Source organism: Dryas octopetala, chromosome 5 (assembly GCF_963921425.1).
Source record: "Dryas octopetala chromosome 5, drDryOcto1.1, whole genome shotgun sequence".
In the NCBI taxonomy this organism is placed as follows: Eukaryota; Viridiplantae; Streptophyta; class Magnoliopsida; order Rosales; family Rosaceae; genus Dryas; species Dryas octopetala.
The window spans coordinates 4,219,757-4,247,495 of NC_141370.1; the positions used below are offsets into that span (position 1 = coordinate 4,219,757).

The 27,739-nt window shown below is 35.8% G+C and overlaps 1 protein-coding gene across 1 annotated transcript; it reads right to left on the reverse strand.

The window, feature by feature from the left end:
• Positions 1-760: 760 nt before the first annotated feature.
• On the reverse strand, positions 761-26,027 carry LOC147283649 (DNA polymerase delta subunit 1). The gene is made up of 30 exons (XM_086243270.1): positions 25,725-26,027; positions 25,520-25,630; positions 25,083-25,189; positions 24,824-24,983; positions 24,030-24,222; positions 23,806-23,941; positions 23,536-23,673; positions 21,095-21,172; positions 19,057-19,148; positions 17,825-17,891; positions 17,668-17,739; positions 16,227-16,313; positions 12,955-13,074; positions 12,777-12,875; positions 10,895-11,002; positions 10,659-10,754; positions 10,440-10,505; positions 10,126-10,182; positions 9,941-10,028; positions 9,759-9,838; positions 6,864-6,977; positions 6,177-6,291; positions 5,924-6,096; positions 5,704-5,775; positions 3,985-4,059; positions 3,806-3,895; positions 3,511-3,671; positions 1,926-1,999; positions 1,732-1,819; positions 761-1,455 (listed from the first exon to the last, which is right to left on the reverse strand). Exons 1-30 carry the CDS (start codon positions 25,981-25,983, stop codon positions 1,368-1,370), a joined length of 3,264 nt encoding a protein of 1,087 aa, XP_086099396.1. The 5' UTR covers positions 25,984-26,027; the 3' UTR covers positions 761-1,367.
• Positions 26,028-27,739: the final 1,712 nt, after the last annotated feature.

The following is a 27,739-nucleotide window of genomic DNA, read 5'->3' on the forward strand; positions in this document are numbered from 1 at the left end:
CATATCATCCAATCAAGATTGTTTTGACGAATGGAGAGTCAAATCGTTGTTTGGAAGCCTTCAAACAAGGGTTGTGTGCAAATTTTTTCATGTTCTGAACACCATGAACAGTTTTGGGTTTGCGCAGTGTTTTGTGGACCAGGTACGAACATTTGCATTATATTTTATAGATGTCTTTCGAACATTTGCATTATATTCGGCAGGTACCCACCGAATAGTGATAGGATATTCAGCAGGTGCCCACCAAATATCCTATCCGAATAGTAATAGGATATTCGGTAGGTGCCCACCAAATAGTGCATAAATGCCTAAAATTATCACACAACCCTCGTTCAATGGGCACTTGCTAAATATCCTGACCATATTCGGTGAGCACCTGCCGAATACCCTATCACTATTCGATAGGTACCTGCCGAATATAATGCAAATGTTCGGATTTGGTCCACCGAACACTGTGCAAACCCAAAACTTTTCATGAGAACAAAAATTAATTTCTTTATGTTCATGGAGAAAGAGGGTGGGCTATTTCGGGTGGGATGTTGTGGGTGAGATCTACTAGCGAGGCGACAAAGGCGGGTCGTCTTTGTGGGGGCGGCAAGAGCGGCGGTTGATTCAAAGGGTGGTGGCTGTGTGATCTTGATGTCTACAGTTGGGTAAGGTGAGAACACTTAAGGGTATGATAATAACTTGGGTTGGGTAAAATGAGTAAATGTTGTATTTAAAAAGGTAATATTGGGTAAATTGAGAAGGTTGGGTAAAATAAAAAAAATGTTGGGTACCAATAGAATTACCCATACATAGGTCGTATATACATTGAGAAACATTTGTACAAACTGATAATCGAACATGCTATCAGAATACGAGTCCAAACTATCTAAGTCTAAAATTAGTAGGAGAAAAGTAAAATTTGTATGAACAGCATCTTGGAGAAGGCCGTGGCCATAATAAATATGCACTGACGAGTAACTAGTCACCTTCTCAACTACCAAAGCCTGTAATGTATATATATTGGACCAGCATAAGATGCATATTCTCTTACCAATAAGTTGAGCATCTTTCTCAAAGCTCAAAGATAAACATCCAAGTCAGACAAATGCAAGCAATTCATGCTTGACGTGGTAGTCAAAGGAAAATGTGGAGAACTCCAAATTTTGTCGATTGGTTCCATGTCACCCGAGAACCTCCACCTTCCATCTTCATTTTAGTCATTCAAAAACAGTAACACCCATTTTCAATTTCTTTGGTCCAAAAGTTTCTTTAAAATTTCTGTTTTATAAACCCAATTTCCTTGAACATCATCACAATTGGACAAATCCCGCCTGCTCAACGTGCACTAGGGATGAGAATCCATCAGCCTCAGACGATTCTCAGAAATTCCACCGGTCTAATTGAACTTTGGCTTCAGCCATGTCTTTTTGTGCCTTCTTTCTCCTATAAAATATAGGGCAATCCCGACTGGAAGAAAGCATAGAGTTAAATACAAAATCCTGCTGAGAGACATATAGCAAAAGTAAAATGATTGCATTCCAGGACAGATAAACATGCCTCCCTTCCAGATGGGGGGTATTGCATTGTATATTCCAACTCCAAATACATGACATAATTAGAAAATGCCAATACTTTTTAAAATAAAAAACAGCCGACTAGCATGCAACTTTGTTCCAATCAAATCCCCCACTGGGAAATAATAGCAACGTATAAAAGTCACTCAAATTGATGAAATTGTAATACCTTGTGCAGAGCACATCTTGATGAAGAGAGGCTTGGCACTCTTGGCATTGTGTCCATAACCTCCCAAAAAGAGTCTCTAGCTCAGACACTGCAACCATTACAAAACCATCTTTTTAAACCTCATGCAGTTCAGTCCCAATATAAGAATGTCATTTCAATTTAGCACAGAATACAAGTCTGAAATAGATGCATACCATGAGCCACTGTTTTGCCGTAGAGTTCAGCTTCTCTTCCCTTACAGTGTGAGCAAAGAGTTCGGTCCGTGTTGCTGGTGGATTAACACAACATATATAAGGATCTGGGTTCTTTATCCCATCAAATGTGAAGAAATCAAAGCAATATCCATACACTGGACAAATCCACACCCACAAAACCTCAAAGAGTAAAGAATAATGAGTTGATTACTTGAAGGTGATTTTTTGTTTAGTACTTCAACCAACAATATCATGCAAGAATGTACTGTATCCCATTGCATGCTTCAAATAAAAAGCAATTTTAACCTCCCATTACATTTTGCACAAACATGGTAAGACAGATCTAAAATCCCCAAAGTGATCACAACATTTACCCTGATTTAACAAGGATGTTTGAGAACTTAATATCCTGCCGGTGTAAGATAAAGGTTTAAAGCCTCTACGCTACGCCCGGTTCACTCTTTTCAAGCATAAGGGCTTTACCCGCTCAACCATCAGAAGAGGGCTTTTCCCATCGCCATGGAGTGAGTAACTAGCTCGGCTAACCACTAAGTCACTCATGCAAATATTCTTACTAAAAGGAGAGGCACCAACGGTGTTGACCGAGAGGAGTTTACTTGCTCGACTATAAAAGGAGAGGGTTTAGACCTCGACCGTTAGGGAGGACTATAATGGATTTTATAAAAGGGAGAGGAACAAAGTGAATAGCGGTGAAGCGGGAGAGGCAGGAAGTGAATAGAAGAAGTGAAGAAGTCACTCAATTGAACCAATGTGTATACCGGTGATAGTAACAGTGGATCCAAATCTACCTCTAAAACTGCACAAAGATGAGGCAGTGTAGACCCATGTGCTTAGAGTGAATAGTACTGTCTACAATGCTTTGATTGGTCATCTTGGAGGTCCTTCTGTGTGTAATGGTTAGGTGCACGATGATTCTATGAAAGATGCATTTGAGAATGCCAGGTGCCAAGCTTCTTGGTGTGCTTGACAGTACTCAAGATTTTGACCTTGATGATCTTAATTCTAAACTTTGTGCTCAACAGATGTAAGCTTTGTAAAAGCTATAAAATTAGGTCAATAACCTTTCCATTGTCCCTCCCAGGCTCAAAATTTCTTGAAATTGGCGCCCCTTGAATGAATTTTAAAAATACTATGGTACACCCACTTAAAAATTGTTTTAAACCTGTAGCTCTCTACACAAGCAAAAAAAAGAAAAAAAAAAAAGTAGTTTTACTTATTGCTTAAGGGTTACAGTGCCTAACACTGTCCATCTATTTCAAAACACTCCTCAAGTCTGTCCATAAGTCAAAGCTTTCCTAGTCTAAACACTCATACCAACAATCTTCTTTATGATATAAATATTATACACGTACAATGTTTATGTTGGTCAAACTTAGGGGACAAAATATACTTTCTACATAATTTCTGTCCAAGCTAAGCCTTCATGAACTTGTGGACTTGCTAACTAACAATCAGCAAGTTACTAAAGTAGCTAACGCTGATAAGAAAATTTAGGGTCATTTATCTCTTCAGTACGCTCACCATAAAATGACTCGTTTAGAACAAAAACTGCATATGGTAGTACCTAAGTAGAGCTTTGCAACCAATGCAAGTGAGTTGTTTCTTTGCAAATTTCATTATGCCACTATTTGAAGGAGTAGAGATTGAGATAGATCTTGTGTGACTTCCATGGAGAAGTTCCTTGCTAGCATTCTTCAAAATGGGCTCAAAAATTCTTAAAAGTGGCTGTAACATAAAACATCATGTAAGCAGGTAAGTAAATAAAATTACATTTTGAATAATAGAATGTATGCAAAATGCAATAGTTTAAACTAGCCTTTATCCTGTCAAATAAAATATAATAATATTAAAATAGTTACCTTGCTAATTTGATTTTCAAGATAGTATTGAGGGTCTATAGGAATGTTATTCTCGAGCACATAGATGGGGTCCTCTGACTTCTCATACGCCTGATTATATCATGTACTGATTAATATTTGATAACCCCCGCCTAAAGCATATGCAATGAAAAGAAAAGAAAAATCTGCAGAAGGATTACCTTAGCACCTTTGGCAGCTTTAATAATGACATAAGGTACTCGATCCCCAACATTTGGAGCAGTAGCAGCATCTCGCTGTCAGTCCCAAATTGAACAAGAGTTGTAAGAGATGGAATAACTTGTTTTCTAGCCCAAAGACATGAGCATTTTACTAGGAAGTTGAAGTTCTCATGAAAAATGTAAATAAAAGGCCCAGGCCTCACAATAAACATGTTCAAGAGTGTTATGGTGTGTGTCAATGTTGAGGATAGGATCCTGGAGTCCCTGGCTAGGGGTGTGAAATCGGTAAGTGTGACCATTGAATTATTTGGGCTCCCTTTGCTGGGTAATTTGTGGTCTTGGGAATTGATTTTAAGGCAAAACTTGAATGTTTGGAGTTTCTCTGCATCAGAAATTTTTCTTGTAAATCAATTTTCAATCCTTACAGAAAACCTCTAGGATGATTTGGAAGTCTGGCATCGCTACTAAAGTTCAGGTTCTAGCTTGGATGGTGGCCCATGGAAAAATTAAGACGTAATCTACTCCAAAAGAAAAAAAATAAAAAATACCTAGTTATTGCCTCATAGGATCTCTTTGTTCTGTAGAGATGCTGAGCAAGAGCATTGATCAATCTTTTTGCATTGTTCTTTTACCACTCATATTTGTGGAAGGTTGCTTCAGCTCTTTGGTATTTGTGGCTGTGCTACCTAGAGATTGCTACTGTTTATGGGCCAAGGATCCGACGGAAGTTAGTTTAAACAAGAAAGCTAGTACTTGTAGTGTGGTGAAGTTTTGTTAATTTTGTGGACTGTTTCAGATGGAAAGACAACAGGTTTTTTTAAGATAAGAGGGAGGATGTGGAATTCCTGTGGAGGACGAGAGATTTTTGACATTGTTGTGGAAAGACAATAGGATTCTTCATAAAACATTATAAGAACATTTCCCATTTCCTCTACTTTGATTTATTTTGATCGGGAACGAGTAATGTAGCCTGAGGGGCTTTTATTCTTAGTTGATTGTTGTTCTCTTTCCTAAGATGGACATCTTTTTTGTCTTGGTACTTTTTTCTTCTCTTAGTAAAACTTTTGTTTTTTGTAAGAAAAAAAAAATCCGAAGTTTACATTACAGAATAATACAAGATAACACACATCTCATAATATATGAAACGATGCGAAACAGTATGCATATTTCTGAAAAATGACACAAGCACTTTCAAGATTCCAATTTTAATTTTTTTCTTAAACAATAATAATGCATTGTTTAGAAATTGACTAGGATCATAACATACGCATTCACATGACGTCCACATGCCCCATAAAATTTTTTTAAGGAAAAAAAAAAATTTACCAACACCACTAATTGTGTCTGTAAATAATAAAGATAAAACCACTATCATTTCTCTTTCTTTTTCAATAAATGAAATAATTTTTAATAACATCAGTATTTAACTATACTATTCGTAATTCTCACACAAAAAATCTCATGATTTCTTTGTCATATATACCAAAAAGTGTTTATAATGCAAACATCAAAGCAATCTTTTCACTTCCCAAAGTAACCCGTGCTCACTCTAGATTTTGTAGAGAAATTTTCTCCACCTTTGGTAGAGGCAAAGTTGTAAAGTGTAATGCTACAGATAATATAGTGATGCAATAATTCTTTCAAAGAATTTATAAAGCAAGTGTGTGAAATCAGTTGGAAACATGCATTTATAAAGCAAGTCAAGTCAATAGTACATACCTTGCGCATACGTTCAGCAAGTTCAACATGAGCTGCCTTTACTTCATAGTCATCCCCGGTTTTTGTCAGGCCCTGAAAAATTATGGTTTGAGCATTACCACTTGACCTTTTTTATGGGTAGGGGGGCTGAAAGAGTTTTAAGTAACAGAACTCTGAGAAGAAGCCAAGGGACTAAGTGATGACAATCTAAGGCACTATGTAAGCATAGCACTTTCCCCACCTTAGTGATAACCAAAAGCGATAAATCCATGCGGTTCATGAGAAGATCTGAGATGGTATTCTTGACATACTGGACTGCCCCAGGAATATCTCTGTCAATAAGTATTTTGTGCAGGCACTCATTTACCAGGTTTTTGACCAATAAGCAATTGTCTCTTCGCACTGTTTCAATGCCTGCCAATGATAGATAATTAATAAGTGATGCATTCAACAAAACACTGAGCAGAAAGAGAGCTTAAAAAATTCTAATTAACCTTTAGTATCCATTTTGTCAAACTTGTCTGGATTTGTCCATAATAAACCAGCATATCTCTTCTTGCTAATCAGTAGATATGGATGATAAACCTTGTCAAACTCGAGTTTGATAGGCTTCATGGCACAGATACCCCAAATACAATGTTAGAAAATAAAAATTATTAAAGAAAGAAAAAGGCTGAGATATGTGTGATGATAGCATTCAGGGAGTAAGGAAGTGTCAAATGACAAATTACTACCATGTCTCACGTATAATAGTCTCACCAACTAAATTACTATGTATATAAGTGATCTCAACATTACAAATTAAGAAAGAACTGACAAAAAGTTTGCTGACAAAGCACAAAACTAAAAGTCTACTTGTGAAGTTTCAGCTCTGTCATCCCCATTATTTGTAATAACACTTCCGTTAAAACATTGGTTTATGACTCATTAATCCCTTCTTTTGTCTATAGAAAATGCACATATATTGAAACCATTTCACTAAAAGATTAGTATGCCAAAGAGATAGTCAAAATGACCACCAAATTTATCACATCTGCTCACAAGAGGATTTATTATAAACCCTCCCAAGAACTTTCCGTGTGTGCATGTGTGTGAGTGTGTCCATCAGGAATCTCTAATTTTGCACCATACCATGAACAAACTAAGACACATGAGTACAACAAAAGCATATCAACTCCTACTTTTGAGAAGGTTCCGCTGATATATTCAGCAGCTTCTCTCCCCAAGTTCATTGCTGCTTCCACGGTGGCCACACCGAATTGCACCATAACCGAGTCTGTGTCCCCATATATAACCTATGGCAATAAAATTGTGAACTTCCATCAATTACATATTTTAATGTAAGTATAAAGAAAAGAGAAAGGTTCACAACAAAAAATAAAATGGAAAAGAATTAATCTGCCGTCATGTATGAGAAGAAATAACAATTACTCAAATTTTTTAATACACTCATGGTGCATTTGGATGAGGAAATTAAACTTGGTATCTAGGGAAAAGTTGGTATTTGGTAAATGACAATCTCTAATTTCATTTGGTATCATCAAAGAGGAAAGGGTGGAAGGTTGACTTTAATACAATACACTCATGGTGCATTTGGATGAGGAAATTAAACTCGGTATCTAGGGAAAAGTTGGTATTTGGTAAATGACAATCTCTAATTTCATTTGGTATCATCAAAGAGGAAAGGGTGGAAGGTTGACTTTAATACACAATCAGTATTGAGTAGCTTACCAATTTATTATCTCTCGCTATTCAAGATTCCTAGTAGTGTGGCGAAAAAATTGGAGAAACTAATGAGGGATTTTTTATGGGAAGGAGTAGCAGAAGGAAAGGACCAATTGGTGAGATGGGAGGTAGTTGCTCAAGCTAAAGAGAAAGGTGGTCTTGGGGTAGGCAATTTGGTGAAGAAAAATGAGGCTTTACTTGGGAAATGGCTGTGAAGGTTTTCAATAAAGAGGGAGTCCCTGTGGCATGCTATCATCAAAAGCAAATATGGGATGCATAGGAATGGTTGGTATTCCAACATTGTGGTTCAAGGCTCAAGTCGTTGCCCTTGGAAAGATATTTCTCAAGGCCTTCCTCAATTTTCGTCTTATTGCCATTTTGGGGTGGGGAATGGGGAAAGGGTCAGGTTTTGGGAAGAGTGCTGGGTTGGTCAAACAGAATTCTGTTTTATTTTTCCTCGGGTCTATAGGCTCTCTCAACTTCAAAATTCGTTCATAGCAAGTCTATGTGTTGACTCTTCTTCTTTACCTCTGAGCTGGAATTTTGGGGTTAGGAGAAATCTAAATGGTTTAGAGGTGGAGGAGTTAACATCTTTATTGTCTTGTCTAAATGATATTGTGCTGGTCCCACAAACAGAAGATAGGAGAATTTGGACTTTAGAGTCTGCAGGGGTTTTTTCGTGTAAGTCTTTTTCGAGGGTCTTAATGGATAATCCTTCTCTCATTTTCCTCCCTCTCGTGTAATCTGGAAGGCCAAAGTACCACCTAAGGTACGAGTATTAGCTTGGATTGTTGCTTATGGAAGGCTGAACACCTGTGACTTGGTTCAGCGAAGAAGACCTTCTTCCTGCTTATCTCCTCATTGGTGCGTGATGTGTAGACAAGAGGCGTAAATTTTGGATCATTTATTGCTGCAGTGCCCAGTCGCTTCATCGTTGTGGCAGAGACTCTTTAGAGAGTGTGGGCTGAGATGGGAGGTTCCAGCTTCTACTACTGCCTTGCTGTCGGAGAGTTTTAAGTTTTTTGAAGGGAAAAAGAAGGGGATGGTGTTGGGGAGTGTGCTATGATGGCCATTTTGTGGGTAATTTGGGTGGAGAGAAAAGGATTTTTGATGATGCAAGGGAGGAAGAGGTGCATATTCTATGGGAGAGAGTTTGATTATGGGCTTCTTTATGGGCATCAGTTACTCCAATTTTTAGGGATTTTTCATTTTCTGTAATCTTGTCTAATTGGGGGGCTGTTGTGTATTAGGGAGACTTTCTCATAACTTTTGTATGATTGGTGCTTTATCATCCAAGAGTTTATTATCTTGGAAGGTGTAGGTTAGTGGACGTCTTTTTCACTGCATTATATGTTGTATTGTTCTTTTTTTCTTTTAATGAAAGTTTGTTTCTAATAAAAAAAAAAAAAGAGGAAATCTTGAGACTCAGTGTGGAAAACAGTTGTCGAAGTTGGGGTCATAAAATCTGACTTTAAATTCCACCTTTTTTATTATATATAAGAAACCCAAACTTTAGTAAAGAAAAATTTTGAAGAGAATATGTGGATCCATCCCCTCCCAAAAAACCAAGAATAAGTATGCCGAAGGAAATGTTCTTGAAATGTTTTGACAAGGATGCCAAAGGGAAGCAAGCAGTCTAATCCTATCCCAAATTAATTCCACTTCCTCCTCATCTTCCAAGATTCTCTTGTTCAGTTGCAGCCAAACATACCACAAGAAAGCCAGAACAGCACATCTTCAAAAAGTAATCACCTAATCCTTAGCCCCTTCTACCATCTAGCCCCCTATTGCATCTTGAGGGGCAAGAAAATCAGCCCAAACAGGGTTTGCAGACCCAAAATAGAATAAAAAAGGAAAAAAGAGCCTCCCTAGGGGGTGCCAAGACTGGGCCCACCTCCCTAGGAGGCGAGTGCAGAAAGGTGAGGGGAGAGTTGGGAGAGTTAGGAGAGGTGGGGCAGATAGGCGAGACTGGGCCCACCTCCCTAGGGTGCAATAGGGCAGAAAGGTGAGGGAAGAGTTGGGCGGGCTAGGGTGCTTTATTTGAGAAAGGGGCTGGTGGCTACTACGTAAAAGCTAGGGTTTTTTGTTAATCTCCTTACAGGATGTGGAAGCTAGGAATGGGAGGCTTTGATACCAAATAGAAAATGTATATATGGCTGTAATTGCCTTTCACAATGTGAGACCAAGCACATATATTAACATTACAAATATTCACATGACTGACAAAAACACCCTTATAGGTGAAACGAATAAAGAGTAATGAAGGATAATAATAAAGTTAAATAACGCCTGTTAAACACGGTTTCCAACAATTGCAAACCCATTATTATGGAAAAATTGAGATGACATACCTCAGCATTGTGTTCATAGCCTTTAAGTGTAGTAAATTTGTCTTTTACAAGGTTTTTTGTGTGCTCAATCATCTGTCGACCTTTAGAAGACAGCCAACTCATTAGATCGAGCACAACTCAAAGAGGGATATATTCAATATGGCAAAAAAAATGATAAATACATGATTTTGTTCAAAATATACCATAGCTCGTGACACTTGATGATATCTCTAAACATGGTAACTGACCAACAGTAGCTCCAGTAAACCCATATACGGAATTTGCACTTATCTGCACGAATGGACTAATCAATATATATATATGTACACAATTTTAAGAGTGGAAACTATGATTAAAAAAATTATAAATTTAACAGTTCAGAGTTTACTTTTAAGGCCAACTGTCGACCGTCTAGCACTGCTTTCTCAAGTGGATCCTTTGCTTCCTAGGATTAGAAAATAATAATTTATATAGTTGCATGCAGAAAAGGCCTAGTAATAATGTAGTAAGCTGAAATAAAAGAAATAATATCATGCCCATAATTTCTTTTTTCTTAAATAGTCAGCAAATGCCAATGAAATGCCCATGAGCTTTAGTTCATGTGGCATTGGGAAGAGGGAGTGTAAAGGGTTAGATCCTAACTTTGAGCTTTGTTGTAAGCAAAAAAAAAAATATCCATTAAAATATATAAGGGTAATATACCTTCAAATCTGCTTTTGCTCTCTTCCGAGCAGCTAGTAGTTCTTCAAGAATTTCAGGAAGTATTCCCTGAAAGCATATTATGATACATATTTATATTTGCCCCTTTTTTATTAATACAAAATTAAAGATACGTCATACACAATAAATAAAAAGCTTTTAGAAGTTGGCATCTTTGATGAGAAAAGGAACCCACAACTAATACCATTTAAAAACAATCACCTTCTGCAAATTTGATTTAACAAATGTTTCTCCAGATGGCGTTTTGTTGAAACATTCTGGAGGGAGGTTGAGTTTGCGAACATCTTCAGGTGTCACCTTCACAGAGACGAAGGGATTTTGGCCAAAAGTTTCTCAGTTAGAACTTATTTGATGTTAGATAATAAAATTAATTTTAAAATACATAAAAGGCAAATAACAGAAAAAAAAAAAAAAAAAAAAAAAAGAGTCAGAACTACCAGAGTGCAATAGCATAAATTATACGCCATCATGATTGATGGATATAAAGATGCAAAATCCAAAGTTGCAATTGGCTTTTCATAGAATCCTGCCTTTGCTTCTAAAACCTGGATTTGAAAATTCAGACTATCAAAACTTGTATACTGTCTGATACCATCCAAAGCCAGTAAGGCAGACAAGGGAAGCATCATATGCATACAGAAAGAAAAAAAAATAGAAACAATAAATACTAGGTTACAACATGAAATTTGTAAACTTAAGCATATATTGGTATCCTTACTATTGCCTTAAATGATTACAAATAATATTATGCATTCACAAATCTTAACCACATCTAACTCCGTTAGCTAGTCTTATAGACCTCCAGTAAATTTTTCTTTTACATTTAAAGATATTCCTAGACCATACGTGATTGCACATTCCTTTTCAAGCACCATGTTCCAATTTACTGCATAATCCTCAATATCCTCAACTTGAAAATAACCAACCGAATGCCCTGGGTTCAAACTGTGGGAGCAAAGGGAAAAGACTATCTTGTTGTGTTGTTTTCAATTACTGTCAAATAGAAAATCATGGTAATAACAATGCTTGTAGCAAAAATAGTAATAGTTTCAATATTCACCCTAGACATCCAAAATCAACTCCAATATTTTACTTTTATAAGAAACATATTTTATATTTTTGCAAAACATCACATGTTTTTTAGAAGAAACAAATTTTATTTCTATGAAAAATTGGTTACATAGCAGCGGACAAGAAGTCCATGAAAAGAAAGAAACATCCAGAAGAGCTAAAAACTATCAGCTACTATAGAATAAGGTTACAAACAAGTCAAAACAAAACAAAGAAGACTTAGACCCTAGCATTTTAACACACAGCAGCCTTCCGATCAAGCAAAATAGTAGAGAAAGGGAGATCTCCAAATTCTGAAGAAACTGATGCCCAAAGTGAGGCCCAAAAGTTAACGCTGTACCATAATTCTTCCTGCCCATCGCCAAACTTATCTCAAAAATTCCTTTATTCATTTCCAGCCAATAACCCACATAACAACAAGCACCAAGCAGAGTTACCATATTCATATAACATTGGTGTTCATTTAGGAAGCCAAGACTTATTTAAGCTGAAGATAAGCCTTCAATTAAGCTAATTAAACAATCAGACCTTAAAGGCTTAAACCAATCAATTAGACCTTAATTTAAGCTAACAGACTTAATTTAGGCTAAATGCTTACTAACCAACCATTAAGTTAAATGACCAATACCCAGCCTATATCAACAACAACCATCTTTATTGAACCACTCCTTAATCTGAAAATATTTAGAGTAATTTAGTTCTAAAATTGTACTTTGTCAAAATGTTAAAGACACATTGCTATGATAAAGAATGGGAGAAAATTTTGGGTGGATTGATCTTCAATTTCATAGAGTACTCCCTACCCATTTATTACAAGCGAAGACCTCATTTAGAATAAAGCCAGTGAAATACAAAATTATACTGCTGTGGACAAGTTGGTCCCCCTGCAATAGTAAGAAATGAAAGCTACCTCTAATCCACTATCTCTTCAATCCTTCAAATTTTACAAAGTAAAAATTATGGTCAAAAATTTAAGAAATGTAGATTGAGAAACATTATTAGTTTGGCAGTTCAAATAAATATAAGAGGTCTATTTAAAAAACATGCCCATAAATCTGCAAATAAAACTAAAGTTCATAGACTGAAACATCCACCCAAGAAAGACAATAATCTATTTTATACAACCGAGAACCTTTATTAGTGACTTATAAGACAAGACAATTCAGAGAGACAGTAGTGCTGAAAGATTGATATTATAAGATGATGCATCATAAGAAACTTAAAGGGCAGTCAAAAAGATGAACTTACAGTGGCACCTTCATATGTTCCTTGTTCAGATCCAGCCTGTTTGACATTTGGAATAAGAAGGTTCTTTTGTTTTGCCTTCCTAAGAAGTTGAGAAAGCACCTGAAAAACAATGGGTCAATGTTCTAAAATCTAAATCTTTTTATCACAATTCATCATTTCAAAAACTTGCTATATTAACCTTGATGCTCTGCCCTCTGGAAAGAAGAAAGGAAATGGGAACACCTGTGACTCGAGCCATCTCTACATAATTGTAAATAAACATCAGTTTGTCCAAAAGCCTCTGGGGTAGGTAAGCATCCTGCAATGAAACAAAAGTTGATTATTTGCGGCACATAGTTTGAAATCGATTTTCTTTTATTTAAAGTTGCATTGATGATAAGTTTCGTCAATGTTACACCAATACAGAATAAAAGTTACGATATGTGATGTAGGACAGGAGCAAAGGCTGCTGTCTTGCTCCAATAATAGGGCAAAAACCACAGTATAAAGGAAAATCCAGCAATAACAGTAGAAAAGAGAGAGAAAAAGCTATAGAATCAAAGTTGGAACGTAGATAGATGAGTTCTAGGGTTTAGGAACCCAAAAGAAGCTCTCACATCAGAAATCTCTGAATAATATTATGCCAAAAACTGTCTATTACAACCTAAACCTTAAGCTTATACAGGGAAACATAAACCTAAGATAACTAGGAAAAGCATAAACCTAAACTAACTAGGAAAACATAAAGTAAAATTACCTTAAAAGACCTAATGAAACAAGGAAACTAGACTCTAAATCCAGCTAGGAAATAAAAATTAAAAAGCTACTAAAAAATAATAATAAGTCTTGGAACCCTAGGAGATGCTCCTGCATCAACACCACCGGGTTGGGAAAAAGTCGACTCCGGCGAGTAAGTCTTTACGACTTCTGCGGAAAATCCAGATAAACTCTTCTTGAACTTATAGTCTTGAAATTGATATCTTCCTTTCCAACAAAGAGATATTTGGAATATTTGATCCTTCTTAAATAGTTAGCTTTATTGTCCATGATCAATCTCGCATTCCATAATTTCTTCACATCAGTTTTCATTTGATTTACAAAATCGATCAGGTTCTTAGCAATCTTGAAGTTCATTGCATCAACTACAATGAAATCAACATATTCAGAAGCATTATTTCCTATAGAGTCTTGGGACTTCAGGATTGTGGGCTCAATGTCTATGATGTCTTCAAGAATTTCCTGTACCACCTTATCTTCAAAAAAATTTCAGACCCAACATTTTCTTTACTCACCAGATTCTTTGTCAAAAGTTTTCTCAAGCCCCAAACAAATAACATAACAAGCTTCACAATCATCTTCTAGACAACTATCAAATACTGGAGGAAGATCTAAATTTAGAGAACTATCATCTTCCAAGTCATCCAAAGTTTCTTCAAAAGGGCTATCCAACTCATGAGAACCATGATTCTCAGATTCAACGTCATCATAAGCGGAACCTGGATAATCATAACTCACCACTTCTTCCACAAAGCGTTCATCCTCAAGACTACCTTCTGGTATGTCCGAGGGGTTGCGTCCGCCTTCCGGAATCTCCATACGGGCTTTCACACGTTCCTGTCGTCGGAGCGTTTCCACCGCTCTTGACAGATCTTCAATCATACGCCACATCTCTGCCATCTCTGTTTGTAGAGCTTGGTTTCCTTGTCCCCGGCTTCTACCACGTCCAGCCATGGTGTAGAACTAGGGTTTGCAACCAGGGTTTGCTCTGATACCAATTGATGTAGGACAGGAGCAAAGGCTGCTGTCTTGCTCCAATAATAGGGCAAAAACCACAGTATAAAGGAAAATCCAGCAATAACAGTAGAAAAGAGAGAGAGAAAAAGCTATAGAATCAAAGTTGGAACGTAGATAGATGAGTTCTAGGGTTTAGGAACCCAAAAGAAGCTCTCACATCAGAAATCTCTGAATAATATTCTGCCAAAAACTGTCTATTACAACCTAAACCTTAAGCTTATACAGGGAAAACATAAACCTAAGATAACTAGGAAAAGCATAAACCTAAACTAACTAGGAAAACATAAAGTAAAATTACCTTAAAAGACCTAATGAAATAAGGAAACTAGACTCTAAATCCAGCTAGGAAATAAAAATTAAAAAGCTACTAAAAAATAATAATAAGTCTTGGAACCCTAGGAGATGCTCCTGCATCAATATGATATAAAATTTTGATATGAAAACGGCAAGAATACGACAATAAATGACGTTAAACATTTAAAAAATAACAATCATATCTACTGATTCAAAAAATAATTGTTAGTCCACATCCTAATAGCTTAGACTTTTGGGAATGATGGTAAACCTACAATCCTTATAATGGAATCATATCAGGAAATCCTGAGTTCAAATTCCTGCAATTACATCTTCCCAATATAAGTTCAATTCCACATGTTGGGCTCAATGGCAGAGAGAGACCCACATGTGACGGGGGAGTGGTAGAACATCAAAACAATTGTTCCATTACTATCTACTGATAGTAAGTCTTATATACTTTTGGTTTACAAATGCATTCACTCATGGTACCTAAATTAATTATTTTATTCTGTCCAAAAAATAATTATTATGTTAGAATATAAAAATAACTGTTGGCACACATCCTAATAGAATGATGGTAAACCAACAAACATTATATTGGTAACAGAGCAGGACATCCTTTCCTGCAATTTCATCTTCCTAAAATAAGTTGAGTTCCATATGTTGAGCTCTAATGGCAAAGTCGGGGAGAGTTCCACGTGTGAGGGGGAGTGGTCAACACGAAAACAACCATATCCGAATAGTGGAAGTAATGGCCATTTATCAAATTACAAACCAGCAAACTTTATCAAATTATAGTGACTATTTAAATAATTGATAAAGCCTACAAGCATCTTCGAATTGATAAAGCCGGGCCCACTAGAAAGCTTTCTGTGGAAACTGAGTTAGTCTTAAAACAATATTACAGAAGGCCAAAAGAAAGTAACGGCACCTCACCCATATCAAGACCTTTTCAAACAATTTATTCTATTCCCTCTTAAACCACCAAATATTCCTTGCACTGTGTACAGACTATACAATTTAGCTTAGACGCACTTGATTATATCATGCAATATTTTGCATTATTAATCACATAAAGGTCAAATAGAGAAATTAATGTACAGATGAAAGAAGTCATTGTATGATGTTATCATTTGCACTTTTCTGTGAAACAAAGCAGTGTAAGAATTGCAGTCCATTCCATTGACCACAAACCACACTTTGTATTTGAAAGAAAGTAAAATAAAAAATAACTTAACAACAATTTTGCAACCTTCATAAATTGTACACTTGTAGATAACCTACCAATATATATGAGATTCCAGAACAGCCATAGACGACTAACATTATTAATAAAGATAAGGCAGAAGAATCAAAATATGAAGAAACCAAGATATGCACCTTCAGACAATACACGGCAAGTCGCCTCCTAGTTTCCGCATTTCCATTCTGAAGATCAGATATTATTGAATGGTGGACATCCTCTTTCTGCACATGATCCAAATGATGCCAGCAATATTAATAAGGAACATGAATCATTACTTCCCAGAAATAAACAAATCAAGAAAAAAGAGTATAATGATCTCTCTCCTATTCATACAAAGATCAAATGGAGAATTATTTATGAAAGATATATGAGTGAATTAAAACTAGAAAATTCATTAGCATTCAGAAACTGAGAACTAATAAGGTGTATCCCATTCATTCCTGGCAAACAACAAGAAATGTGGCAGACTTAGAGAAGATATTTTAACTAAAGCAAGGGCCCGTTTGGCACTGCTTCTTAGAAGCACTTTTATTTAGTAGCGCTTTTATCAGAAGCGCTTATGTTAAGAAGCACATATAAATTTTTATAAAACTTCTAAATTATTTATGCAAAAGCACTTGAAAGTGCTTCTTGAGAAAGCACCTGTCAGGTGCTTCTCAAAAAACCTCTTAGAAGTGCTTTTATAACTCAAAAGCACTTCTAATTATTTTTGTCAAACGCTATCAAAAGTGCTTTTACTAATTTGAAAGCGCTTTTGACAATTTTAAAAGCAGTGTCAAACGAGCCCCAAATTAGAAAGGTTTTAAAGCTTGGATGTGCTTATAGAATGGAAAATGTCAAAGGTGGGGACTTAGAGTGGGGAAAGTGAAACATGGGAAACCAAGGAAGAACCATTACCAAGGATAACTTGATCCAGCAAAGAAAGTTGGTGGATCTCTGATGTCTGACCACATAGCTCTGAGTGGTCAAAAGAAAACTAGGCGAAGGTACAAAGGAAAGATATGAAATCATGTGACTTCAATGGAAATATAGCCCAGGATAAGAGCGAATGGAGGACCAGGATTCAAGTAGCCAACCACAAATAGTTGGGACAAGTCTCTGCTTCTTTTGTACCATGGACTGTGTTCACAACCCATGCTATCAGAATTATTTCCAGTTTGGGCACAATAATAAATGGAAATAAACCATGCAACACAAACAAAACCTGAAGCTAGAGCTTTTGGCTTATAAATTCACAGCATAATTCAATTCTAGTGGCAAACCACGACTTTATGCATTAAACTATGCTTATAATCGTTATGCACAAGAATGTGTTCACAGCTTTTCTATCAATGATATTTCTCAAATCAAATCCTTCACATGCATTCCCGTGTATGGAATAATCGAGTCAAGCCAATTAATTAGACAGATACAAAGGGTCTTTTGTCACAGCTGGAGACATTTCAAAAGTGGTGAAAAAAAAAAAACAAATCTACAAAAAATAAAAATAAAAAAACCAGCAGATTGTAGCTTTTTCTGTTTTAGAGGTTGATATAGTAAAAAATAAGCTTCTATTAACTTAGAAAGAAACCTCACCTGCTCAGAAAGAAAGTGCGCTGAGACAGAATTCAATGAATATGAACTTAATTTATAATCCCTCTGCATAGCCTACAAGGTAGGTAAGACAAAAGAATATCATAATTCACTAAATCTAGATGAACACATTTCATTGATTGAATCAAGATGAACAAACCTGGAGTAAATCAAATTGAACCCTCCCTTCAACTGTTACTTCTTTACTTTCCCTGGTTCCTAACTGCCTGTAATACGAATAGGTACAGTAAAATTAGGTAAATAACAGAAATTAATTTCAAAACATAGAAATTTTGTATGAAACTTAAGAAATGCTAAGCCAATTAATAATGCCTCAATTAAAGAAGTAAAATTCTTAAAGTAGTATATCCAGGATAAATATATGGCACATAGCTTGAAAACAGTATGTGCCACTGCAACCGACAATTATGGTCTTGAAAATTGAATTCTAATGCGCAAAAATTTCTTAATTCATTAAGCATGACTGAGTATAAGCATTCTAATTCGTAAAATTAAAATGTTATTTTATTTTTTTTTACACAGCATACTGCATGACATTTTATTTTTAGATTGCCTAAGTGCCCAAACCTAGCATTGCCACTTCCAAATTTGTTTATCAAGGATGTGTGTGGGTGTCTATTCTGAAAGCCCATTCATTTAACTTAACTAAATTAACATGCAATAATATCCATCATCAACATTTTGATGACATATTTTGTCCAAATGTTGCTAAAATACTTCCATCCCCTTATTGATGAGAATCTAAGAGGAAATTCTCCAACCCTTATGGAACAGAGGAAAAGAAGAAGAAAAAAAAAAATTAATGGTCTAGTGACATTGGCAGGTGGCTTCATTTTTTATTCTGTAGAACACAAGGGAGGAAAATATGTAACATGGAGTACTAGAAACTCAGCTGCTTGTGACTATTTAGTGCTTAGAACACGCCCATTAAAAGGGATTTCAACTAAAAAATCACTATTGTTGATTACAACACGCCCATTTAAGAAAATCCTCCACACCCAATGGCCAAGCAATATTTCATAAAAGAGAAAAAAAAAAAAAAAAAAAAAAAAAAAAAAAAAAAAAAAAAAAAAAAAAAAACAACCACAGACACAAATCTCATCAAATTTGTGGCATGCATAACAAAGTAGTAGAAATAAATGTAGCAGGAATACATAAAATTAAGGTAATATTCCCAGCCCTTGTCATTCTATGAATCAGACTGTTAATTCACCTCCTCTTGAAAATAATATACATTACATTAGTTATATAAACAAGAAAACAACGAAGAAACATCAGCAAGATGATCAAATTGGCATAGTAATGATATCAATAATGATAACAAAAGTTTTTAAGCCTAATAACAGTAATCGAAACAATATAATATATTACCTTGAAGAAAAAGTAGTCTCCCTGACCCGAACCCTGCTATTTCTGATGCGGCCAAGAATTGGAAATTCAGCTATTCCCAAGGTCTCAGCTCTCTGTAAACCAGAAATTCAGGCCAATTAAATAGCTCAGCTTTTCTTCTTGATAATCGATAAAAATCTATTAAAAGAGACTCGAACTTTAGGAGATCACTTATTTTTCTCCTTATCCCCAAATTTGGGCAGCAAAAGTCCCTCCTAAAGTTCGAGTTTTTTTTCGGTTGGTGGCTCTTGGGAGGGTAAACACTTGTGATCTTGTTCAAAGGAGGAGGCCTTTTAGCTGTTTTTCACCTCAATGGTGCATTCTATGTAAAGCGGGGGAGGAAAGTGTGGACCAAGTTTTCCTCCATTGCTCTTACTCTTGACAATTATGGTGGAAGTTGTTTAGGGAGGTTGGCGCTTCATGGGTAATACCACAAAATTGTTCTGAGCTTTTGAGTACATTCTTTCAGGCCTTAGGGAAGGGGAAAAAAGCAAAAACCCTATGGAGATGCTTGTTGCTGGCAGTTTTTTGGGTTTTATGGATGGAGCGCAATAGAAGAATTTTCGATGATTATAAGAGGGTTGAAGTGGAAGTTCTTTGGGAGCGAGCGAAATTCTGGGCTGCTTTATGGGCATTAGTTACAGCTGATTTTTGGGCACACTCTATATCTTCTATTATGCTGAACATGTTAGCTGTTGTGCAGTGAGACTAGTTGTGGGGTGATGTCTTGGGTTCTTTCCTATCTGAGATCAGTTTTGTTTTTTATTTTTATTTTTTTTCTTTATAAGTTTGTGGATTCCTGATCCACTCTGTGTTTTTTAACTTTTTAATTTTAATAAAAGTTCTCATTTCTTCTCAAAAAAAAAAAAAAAGAGCACCATGGGGAGTCCAATCCTTTATGCTTTAAATAAGGTGTTCCACAAAAACGCTTAGCATTCTTCCCCCAAGAAGTAAATGAATGGGTCAAGGAAACACCTTCCAGAAAGGGCTTGGTTTAGGAATGACAACTTTGAAAAGGACATGAAAGCATGCCCCACACAATTCGAAATTGACAGGAGATATTGTATGTGTGCCAAGATTTTTTGGTACGACATTATTTCTTGTCATGTTTGTGCCAACATTTTCACATGAAATTGACAAAAGAAATTGAAACAAGACCAACTTGACATGAAATTGACAGAAAATGGGCATAAATTGATACAAAGTTGACACAACGCAAATTGGCACAAATTGACACAAATAACTAAGTAAATCACAAAATAACCCTCTCAAAATAAATTAAATTTGTTACTCTTGTTGTGTTGGGTCACCAATTTAATAAAGACCATGTTCATGTGAGGCAAACATAAAAGAAATAGTGTTGTGTCTTGTCCTGTCTTCATATTTTCTCTGTGTTGTGTCATGTCAGTCAAAAACACAAATTGTCATCTCTTGAGGTTTTAAAGTTGATGCAAATTAAAATCATCGATAGCATTTTGTCAGAAATTTGTTGATATCATCATAAAAATCTCTAAATGACAAAATTAACTCTGCTCGTTTAAAATAACTAAAAAAAGATAACCCACTAAACAAAATAGGATAACCCTTGAGCTTGAGGATGATATCACCCTACAAGAATAATATGGAGACCATAAAACAAAATAACTAAGAAAGTTTGTACTGAAAATATTTTGCTTATTGTTAGGTTATCTAAGTTTTAGTTATTTCTGATACTCAAGGTTAATTTTGTTATTTAGAGATTCTTTAATGTTGATGCTAGCAAACTTTTGACAGAATGCTTAGTTTGCAGCCACTTTAAAACCACAGGGTGTTCGTGTAAATTCTGGAGGTTCCGGTCTAAAGTAAAAACTCACTAAACCTCAAGGGTGTTTGTGGAATTTAACCCAAAAGAAAAACATAACATTTCAAGACACGTCTTATAAAAGGCTTTTTTATAATATAAAGCAATTATATAAAACAAAATAGACAATGTGAACCATGTTAATCTGAATGGAAAATGAAAATGTAATGCTTAAATTACCTCAATGAGATATGGCAAATCAAATTTACAAATGTTATATCCAATTATGATATCTGGGTCCACCTCGCGGATTAAATCCTGCAAACAATTATCATGCATAAAAGTGTAACAAACATTAGATTTACTTACTATCAAGATTGACTAACCTTTTTGTGCAGAACATATGAATGAAAATCAGGGAAGAAAAAGTAGTGGCATTAATCTATTAATCAGCTTTACATCTAAAACTTCATGCATAAAAAAATAGATAAAATACAATGTTATTGTTAGAATAGAAAATAATCTTTGGCCCACATGCTAACAGCTTAAGCTTTTAGGAATAGTGATAAACCAACAAAAGAAGAAAAAAAAATTATCATTGTATTAGAGCAGGAGACCCTATGTTTGGATTACTGCAATTGTAACTTCCCAATATTATGTTGATTTCCCCATGTAACGTTCTGGTGGTGGAGAAAGGGCCCACATACAGCCCCTTATCCATTTCCTCCATACAGCCCCAAATCCTTCTTATTCCAAAACAAAATCCGAAAAGAACCCCAATCCACATGGTCAAGTCATAAGCCTTTTAAAAGTCAACTTTGAAAACTAAGCCTTCTTGGTTGTTTTTTCTCACTTCCTCCACTATTACATTTGCAATCAAAACAGCATCCAAAATCTGCCTCCCCTTTACAAACCGCCCCTTGACCCTGGAAAAATAGTATCATCCAATACGTCCTCCCTTAACCTTTGTGATAACACTTTGGCAATGATCTTATATAGACTTTTGAGTGAACTAATTGGCCTAAACTCCCAACCCTTACAACCTCTGCTTTTTTAGACTAGAGTATACCCATCACGGCCTGGTAATCTCTCTTTGCCACTGAAAAAAAAAAAAAAACCCCTTGATGTAGAACAAGGGTAAGAGTGAGGAAGAGAAGAGAGAGATCCAGACTCACTCCGGCTTTTGGCATCGCACCAAAGGTGTATTGGAATCACTCCAACAGAAAATAGAAAAATTCCAGCTTCGCACCAGCCTTCGGCATCTCACCGAAAGTGGCTTGGAATTACTCCCAAGTCAACCCATGCTTCACACATAAGCATAAAATCTGATTCCTTTCACCATTCACTTAATTTCAAAGATTACAAAGTAGCCCTTTTCTTGAGTCATTGGTACACTCACTTAGTTATTCTGAAAGGCATAACTTATGACACCTAATACATTGATTATAGGACATAAAAGAGACTCACCACAGTAAATATAAGACTCCAGAACAATCAAAATGCATAAATTGCATTTATTGAGTGCAAAGACTCTTCATATGGTGCTTGGAACTTGGATGGTCTTATTTATATACTTTCAACTTGGCTCCTGCATTAACCCTCCTTATCTCTTCCTCTTCAAATGGTCTCTCCAACCAATAAGCTCTCTCCTGCAAAATAGGATGCCAATCCAAACCCTCTACCCTTGGCCTCTCGCTTTCTTGGTTCAAATAAAAGACTTGAAATAAAATTAATAATTTCTTCCTCTATCCTCCCCTCCCTTTCAATAAACGACCTGCCACTTAATTCCAATCTTGTCGTCTCCCTTCGACCCTCCAATAACTTTTCTGCTTCATCCAACAGGTCCGGCTCTTTGATTCTTTCCTTCACTTCCCTCTTTTCCTTTTTTACATCTCCAAAAACATCCTTATCACACTCCGTTTTTTTTTATAGGAAACATAAAAATCATATCAATACATTAGAAATGGAGTACAATAAAAGTGAAACAGCAGTCCATAAGAAAAGAACTACCCAAAAATTACAAAAATTAAAATCATATGCAAGTCATTATTCCACTTCATAATCTTCTCTTTTATCAACTTTAATTTTTTCATAAAATTATAACCTTCCCAGCCTTGTTCCTCCCCACTTTCCCACCATTCCTTGAAACATTTTCTAAAGGAGTGATGCTCCAACCATATATTTTCAAACCTACAACGTCCCAGCCCCCATTTCACCCTATTCAAATATAGTAATACCAGGCACTGATCTGAGGCAAATCCAGTAAGGACAATCTGCCTCGCATGAGGAAAAAAACAAATTACTTACAGTTAACAATTTTTAGTGGAAGCTAATCATTTGCTTTATAGGAGACAGCATAATTATATTAATAAACAGTACATTCAAAGTGGACCACTAGTCCACAGAAGACAGCCCTTACACAGCATAAGATAGAACATTCTTAGCATAAAGACAAACAAAACAGCACCTATCCAAATACTCTAGCATAAGATACAATCAAAGTGGAAGATGATCATATTTATAAAATCATATAACATGAACAGTTTTAGCCTTTTTCTATTAAAAATAAAAATGAACGGTTTAGTCTGTAAATAGTAGATGTGTGTCAAAATCACAATAACAAGTATCTTCCCCCTTTTTTATATTGAGTATAATATAATATGAAAGTTCAAAAATATTACCCTCCAAGCTAGCAAGACTTCTCTTTCTGTATCAAAAGACATAACATCAACACCAACTATAGGAGAGCATGACTTGAGAGTCATGACATTACGAATAAATGGCTGATTCTCTCCCTGCAAAGTAACTAGATTGGCAACCTATAGGAAGAAACAGAAATTCATTTCAGAAACAACAGTTAAATAAATATAAAAAATAAAAATTGGCTACCATGAAGCAGGTAAGACGCTAAATTTTTCTATTCCAGAAACTCAGATTGAAAAGAATTAAACCTGGATAACAGGATCTTGGGTAGGCTCAGGAAAATGACCTTTACGGCCAGCACACTCAATGTCAAAACTCAAAATGCGAAATGGTGCCATCTTAGAAAATTCCCCTTCTGGAGCATGGCTGATCAAGTCTGAATATCTAACAAATTGGTTGTCAAGGAAAGATTTACAGACACCATATATTGCTAACAGACACCATATATAATGCCTTGCATGCGTAAGGATACAGGCAATCGAACTCTAATTGGCAGTACGACATATTTTTCACTGTCTTATATTTTCCAGCAGGTACCTCAATCCAATTACCACCAACTATATTGCAATCAATCATGTAACGAAGAGCAAAAAGAACATTGCTTTCATATGTCATGAACCTCATCATACCAAGACCATCAATTTGTATGCCTCCATCAAGAATACCTGACAGTTTTGGAACAAAATGACAGGAAAACATAGAATATGAATAAACCATTATCAAACACAATCCTCATGATGCAAACATTAGAACGCACCATTAGATGCAAGACACAATATGAGAACTATAGTTTTCCAAATTTATCCTACCAAGAGCAATTAAGATAAGTTTGATGATACACAATAGAGTGTGAAAGAAATTGGAAAGCAATTATCATCAAAGAAATTCTTTCATAATCCACCATAAAATGCACTCCCCTAATTGGTGTTTCAAAGAAAAGTAATGCAGACCGTGTATGCTTGTAAATTGCTAAAACAATATGCATGCTAATGAATCTGAATTTTTTTTTTTTTATGAGGAACACTCTTTCATTAAATGAAAATAAAAGAGTACATATTACAATACAGTGGACAAGACATCCACCGTCTTAATAGATAACAAGCTCTAGGATATGCGAAAGTCTGAACCAACAGATAACAATCAGTATAGTAAAGGCCTAAAAAAACAGTTAAGCTCTAGACTAGTAAAACAGAAAAAATGGAACTCTAACACACAACAGCCTCCCAATTAGACATAATTGTATAAATAATGAATCTGAAATTTTACTCCGGCATTTGGCCACCATTGTTGGCAAAGCAACAACAATTTTGAGAAAGGGATGAGAATCCTGCTGCTGGTAATACATGATGCTCCTCTTCTGCACCATTTCAATACGGCGGATGAATTTTGGGACCTTACTGTTCTTGTTTGCCTCCCCCATTCTTCTCTTTAGCATCAACAAACGAAAAAAAAAAAGACAATTATGGTAAGGGAACTTAACAAAAACAAAGAAATAAGAGCTGTTCAAGCAATAATGCCAAAGTACCTCAAGATCCTGATGAAATCGGGAAATATCATCAGGTCCCATTCCCGAAGGGCAGCTAATATAGAAATATGGCTCAAATCCATGAACATGGGAGCAAACACTATGTCCTAAAACAATACGACAATTTATCAGAAAAGGCATTAGTTTAGTTAAAAAGCAACCATCCTTCGAGCTAATAATATAATTGAATAATTTTGGAAAATACACTCGCATAATGACTCCAATGCACCAGCATAGAAGTTAGAACTGCACCTATAACCCAATAGGGTTGTCTTAGTAAACAAATAACAACAATACTTAACCCAAACAAGGGTGATGCATAAAAATAATACAAAAATTACCCTCTTTGAACACTTTCTCAAGTTTGAGGTTTCTCACCAAACAAAGATAATTTTAGCAGAATAAAAATTTAAAACAAATTATGAGCACAAGCTGACCTTCCTTTGAAACCCCAAAAATTCGTATAATTGCAGCAGACCCAGACCATTTAGGCAACAATTCTCTATGGCTCTCTCCAATCACATAATCAATCTCCAATTGTTGAAAAACTGAATTCCAGAAGGAGAAAAAAAAAGCATCAAATTCCAAGGTCCAAACACAAAAATTAAGGGTAACCCACTAGAGCAAAATTGGGAGACTCGCCTATGCTTCGGGAGGCGGAGTTGTAGGCATCGGAGAGAGGCGGGCGGGCCCACTTGTTGAGGCGGGAGGCGAGGGCCTGGCGCTCCTCAAGGTCACGGAGAATGAGGTCGTCTTCGGTCTCGAAGAGGGTTTCGTCGAGGAAGACGTCCTCGTCGAGAATTTCGTCTTCTTGGGAGGTGGCGAGTTGCTTGGGTGGTGGGTTCATTGAGGAGGGCTGTTGTGGCGGCGTTGGCCGTTTTCGGCTTCTGCCGTTGTTCATGGTTGGGTTTTTGAGGGTTTTGGGGTCTGGTGCAGTGGAGAGCAGACAGTGTGAGAGTGAAGAAGAAAAACGAGATTCCCGCCAGATTTGAGAAGGAGGCTTCTATTTATTTTGGGTACTGCACACCACATTTCCTTTCACTACAAACCCTCTTCATTTTGAAATTGACACATTTGACCCAAAGTGAAAAGACCCTAAGCGCCTGTGTTTGGTAATTTTCTTTTTTTTTTCATTTCCTTGTTTGGTTTGTGCAAGAATAAAAAATAAAATTGGTCTAGTTTTCTAATTATACCCTTATTTATTAAACAAAAGCAATATTTTTTTAATTAATTTAATAAAATATCATGATTAGTTTAAGGGAGACTTAGAGTTCAGTCCATTTTATAAGTCTTTCTTAGACTAAGACCTGTAGTGATTTAGAATTTTTAATTAAGTCCTTTTATTTTTCTTCTTTGACGGCTTTATGTTATGTTTTAACTCCGAGATTTTGGGCATGCAGTCCCACAAAACCCACTCTACACCCTAAGAAAGGAAATACCTTTCAAATAAGGGGAAATACCATTCAAATTGAGAAAGGACTTTATTATGAATTAAAATGATTTTCTTATAAATTATTATGAATTAAAAATATTTTTTATAAATCATAAAACACCTTCGGTCTGGATCTAAAAACTATTTTTCTAAAGTACCTAAGCCTAATTATCTCTTAGTTTAATCCACAAAATAAGTAATAAATATTTTCACAATAGGGAGGAAAACAAAATCCAAGCTCCAGCAAGGGTTTCATTTTCCCCCCAATAAGGGAAATCATTTCTCTTGGGCCAGGAAATGATTTCCCTTCCATGTACTTACCAAATATGAGAATGAAATTGATTTCTCATTTTTAGGTCTTCAAAACTTAAACCAAACAGGCCATAAAAAACAACCTATATATTATGTGAAAAAAAATAAAAAAACTTTCTTTACGCACGCCAAACCCATCACTCCAAAACCCCACCCACAATCTTTGAGGCACACCCCCTCCTCCTACAACCTCATTTCTTCATCTTTCATCCACTAAACCCTAAACATTCTCTCTTGTTTAATATAGGTAATCATATTATAAAAAAATAAAAAAAATAAAACTTACTAATTTTGATGAATGGAGCCTCCACTCGTCCCTTATTCGTCTTCAGATAAGTTATGATAGTAAATTTTTGTGTTTTTTGAAAAAAAAAAAAAAAAATTTATGTTCTTCATTTTCAGGTCGCGGTTCGTTAGGCAAACTAGTGCCAAACGATTTTAAAATGTTCGACAGATGTCAACCGAACACATGAAAACCATTCATTGTGAACCTGCCGAACAAAATGAATATGTTTGGTAGTTATCTGCCAAACGTATCACTATAGTTCGACATGTCCCTGTTGAATGAACTGTTGGCCATCAAAACATGATGATATAGTTCAATGCATTTGATGTAAGGCTACCGAACTAAGTGAACTTATTCGACAGGTCCATGCCGAACAAATAAGAATTCATTCGACAGATTATTGCCGAACAAATAAAAATTCATTCGATAGATTATTGCCGAGCCAACTGTACGTATGAAATCCAAGGGAGTTTTATTTATCCATTTTGTCAAGGTGTATTTGTTATTCATCATGCAAATATCCATCCAAATATGGTTTTCTTTATTTATTAATATGAGAATAATATTAATTAAGCCTAAACATAGTCGAATTACATAAGATCCAAACCATTTTCAAACTGCGAAAGT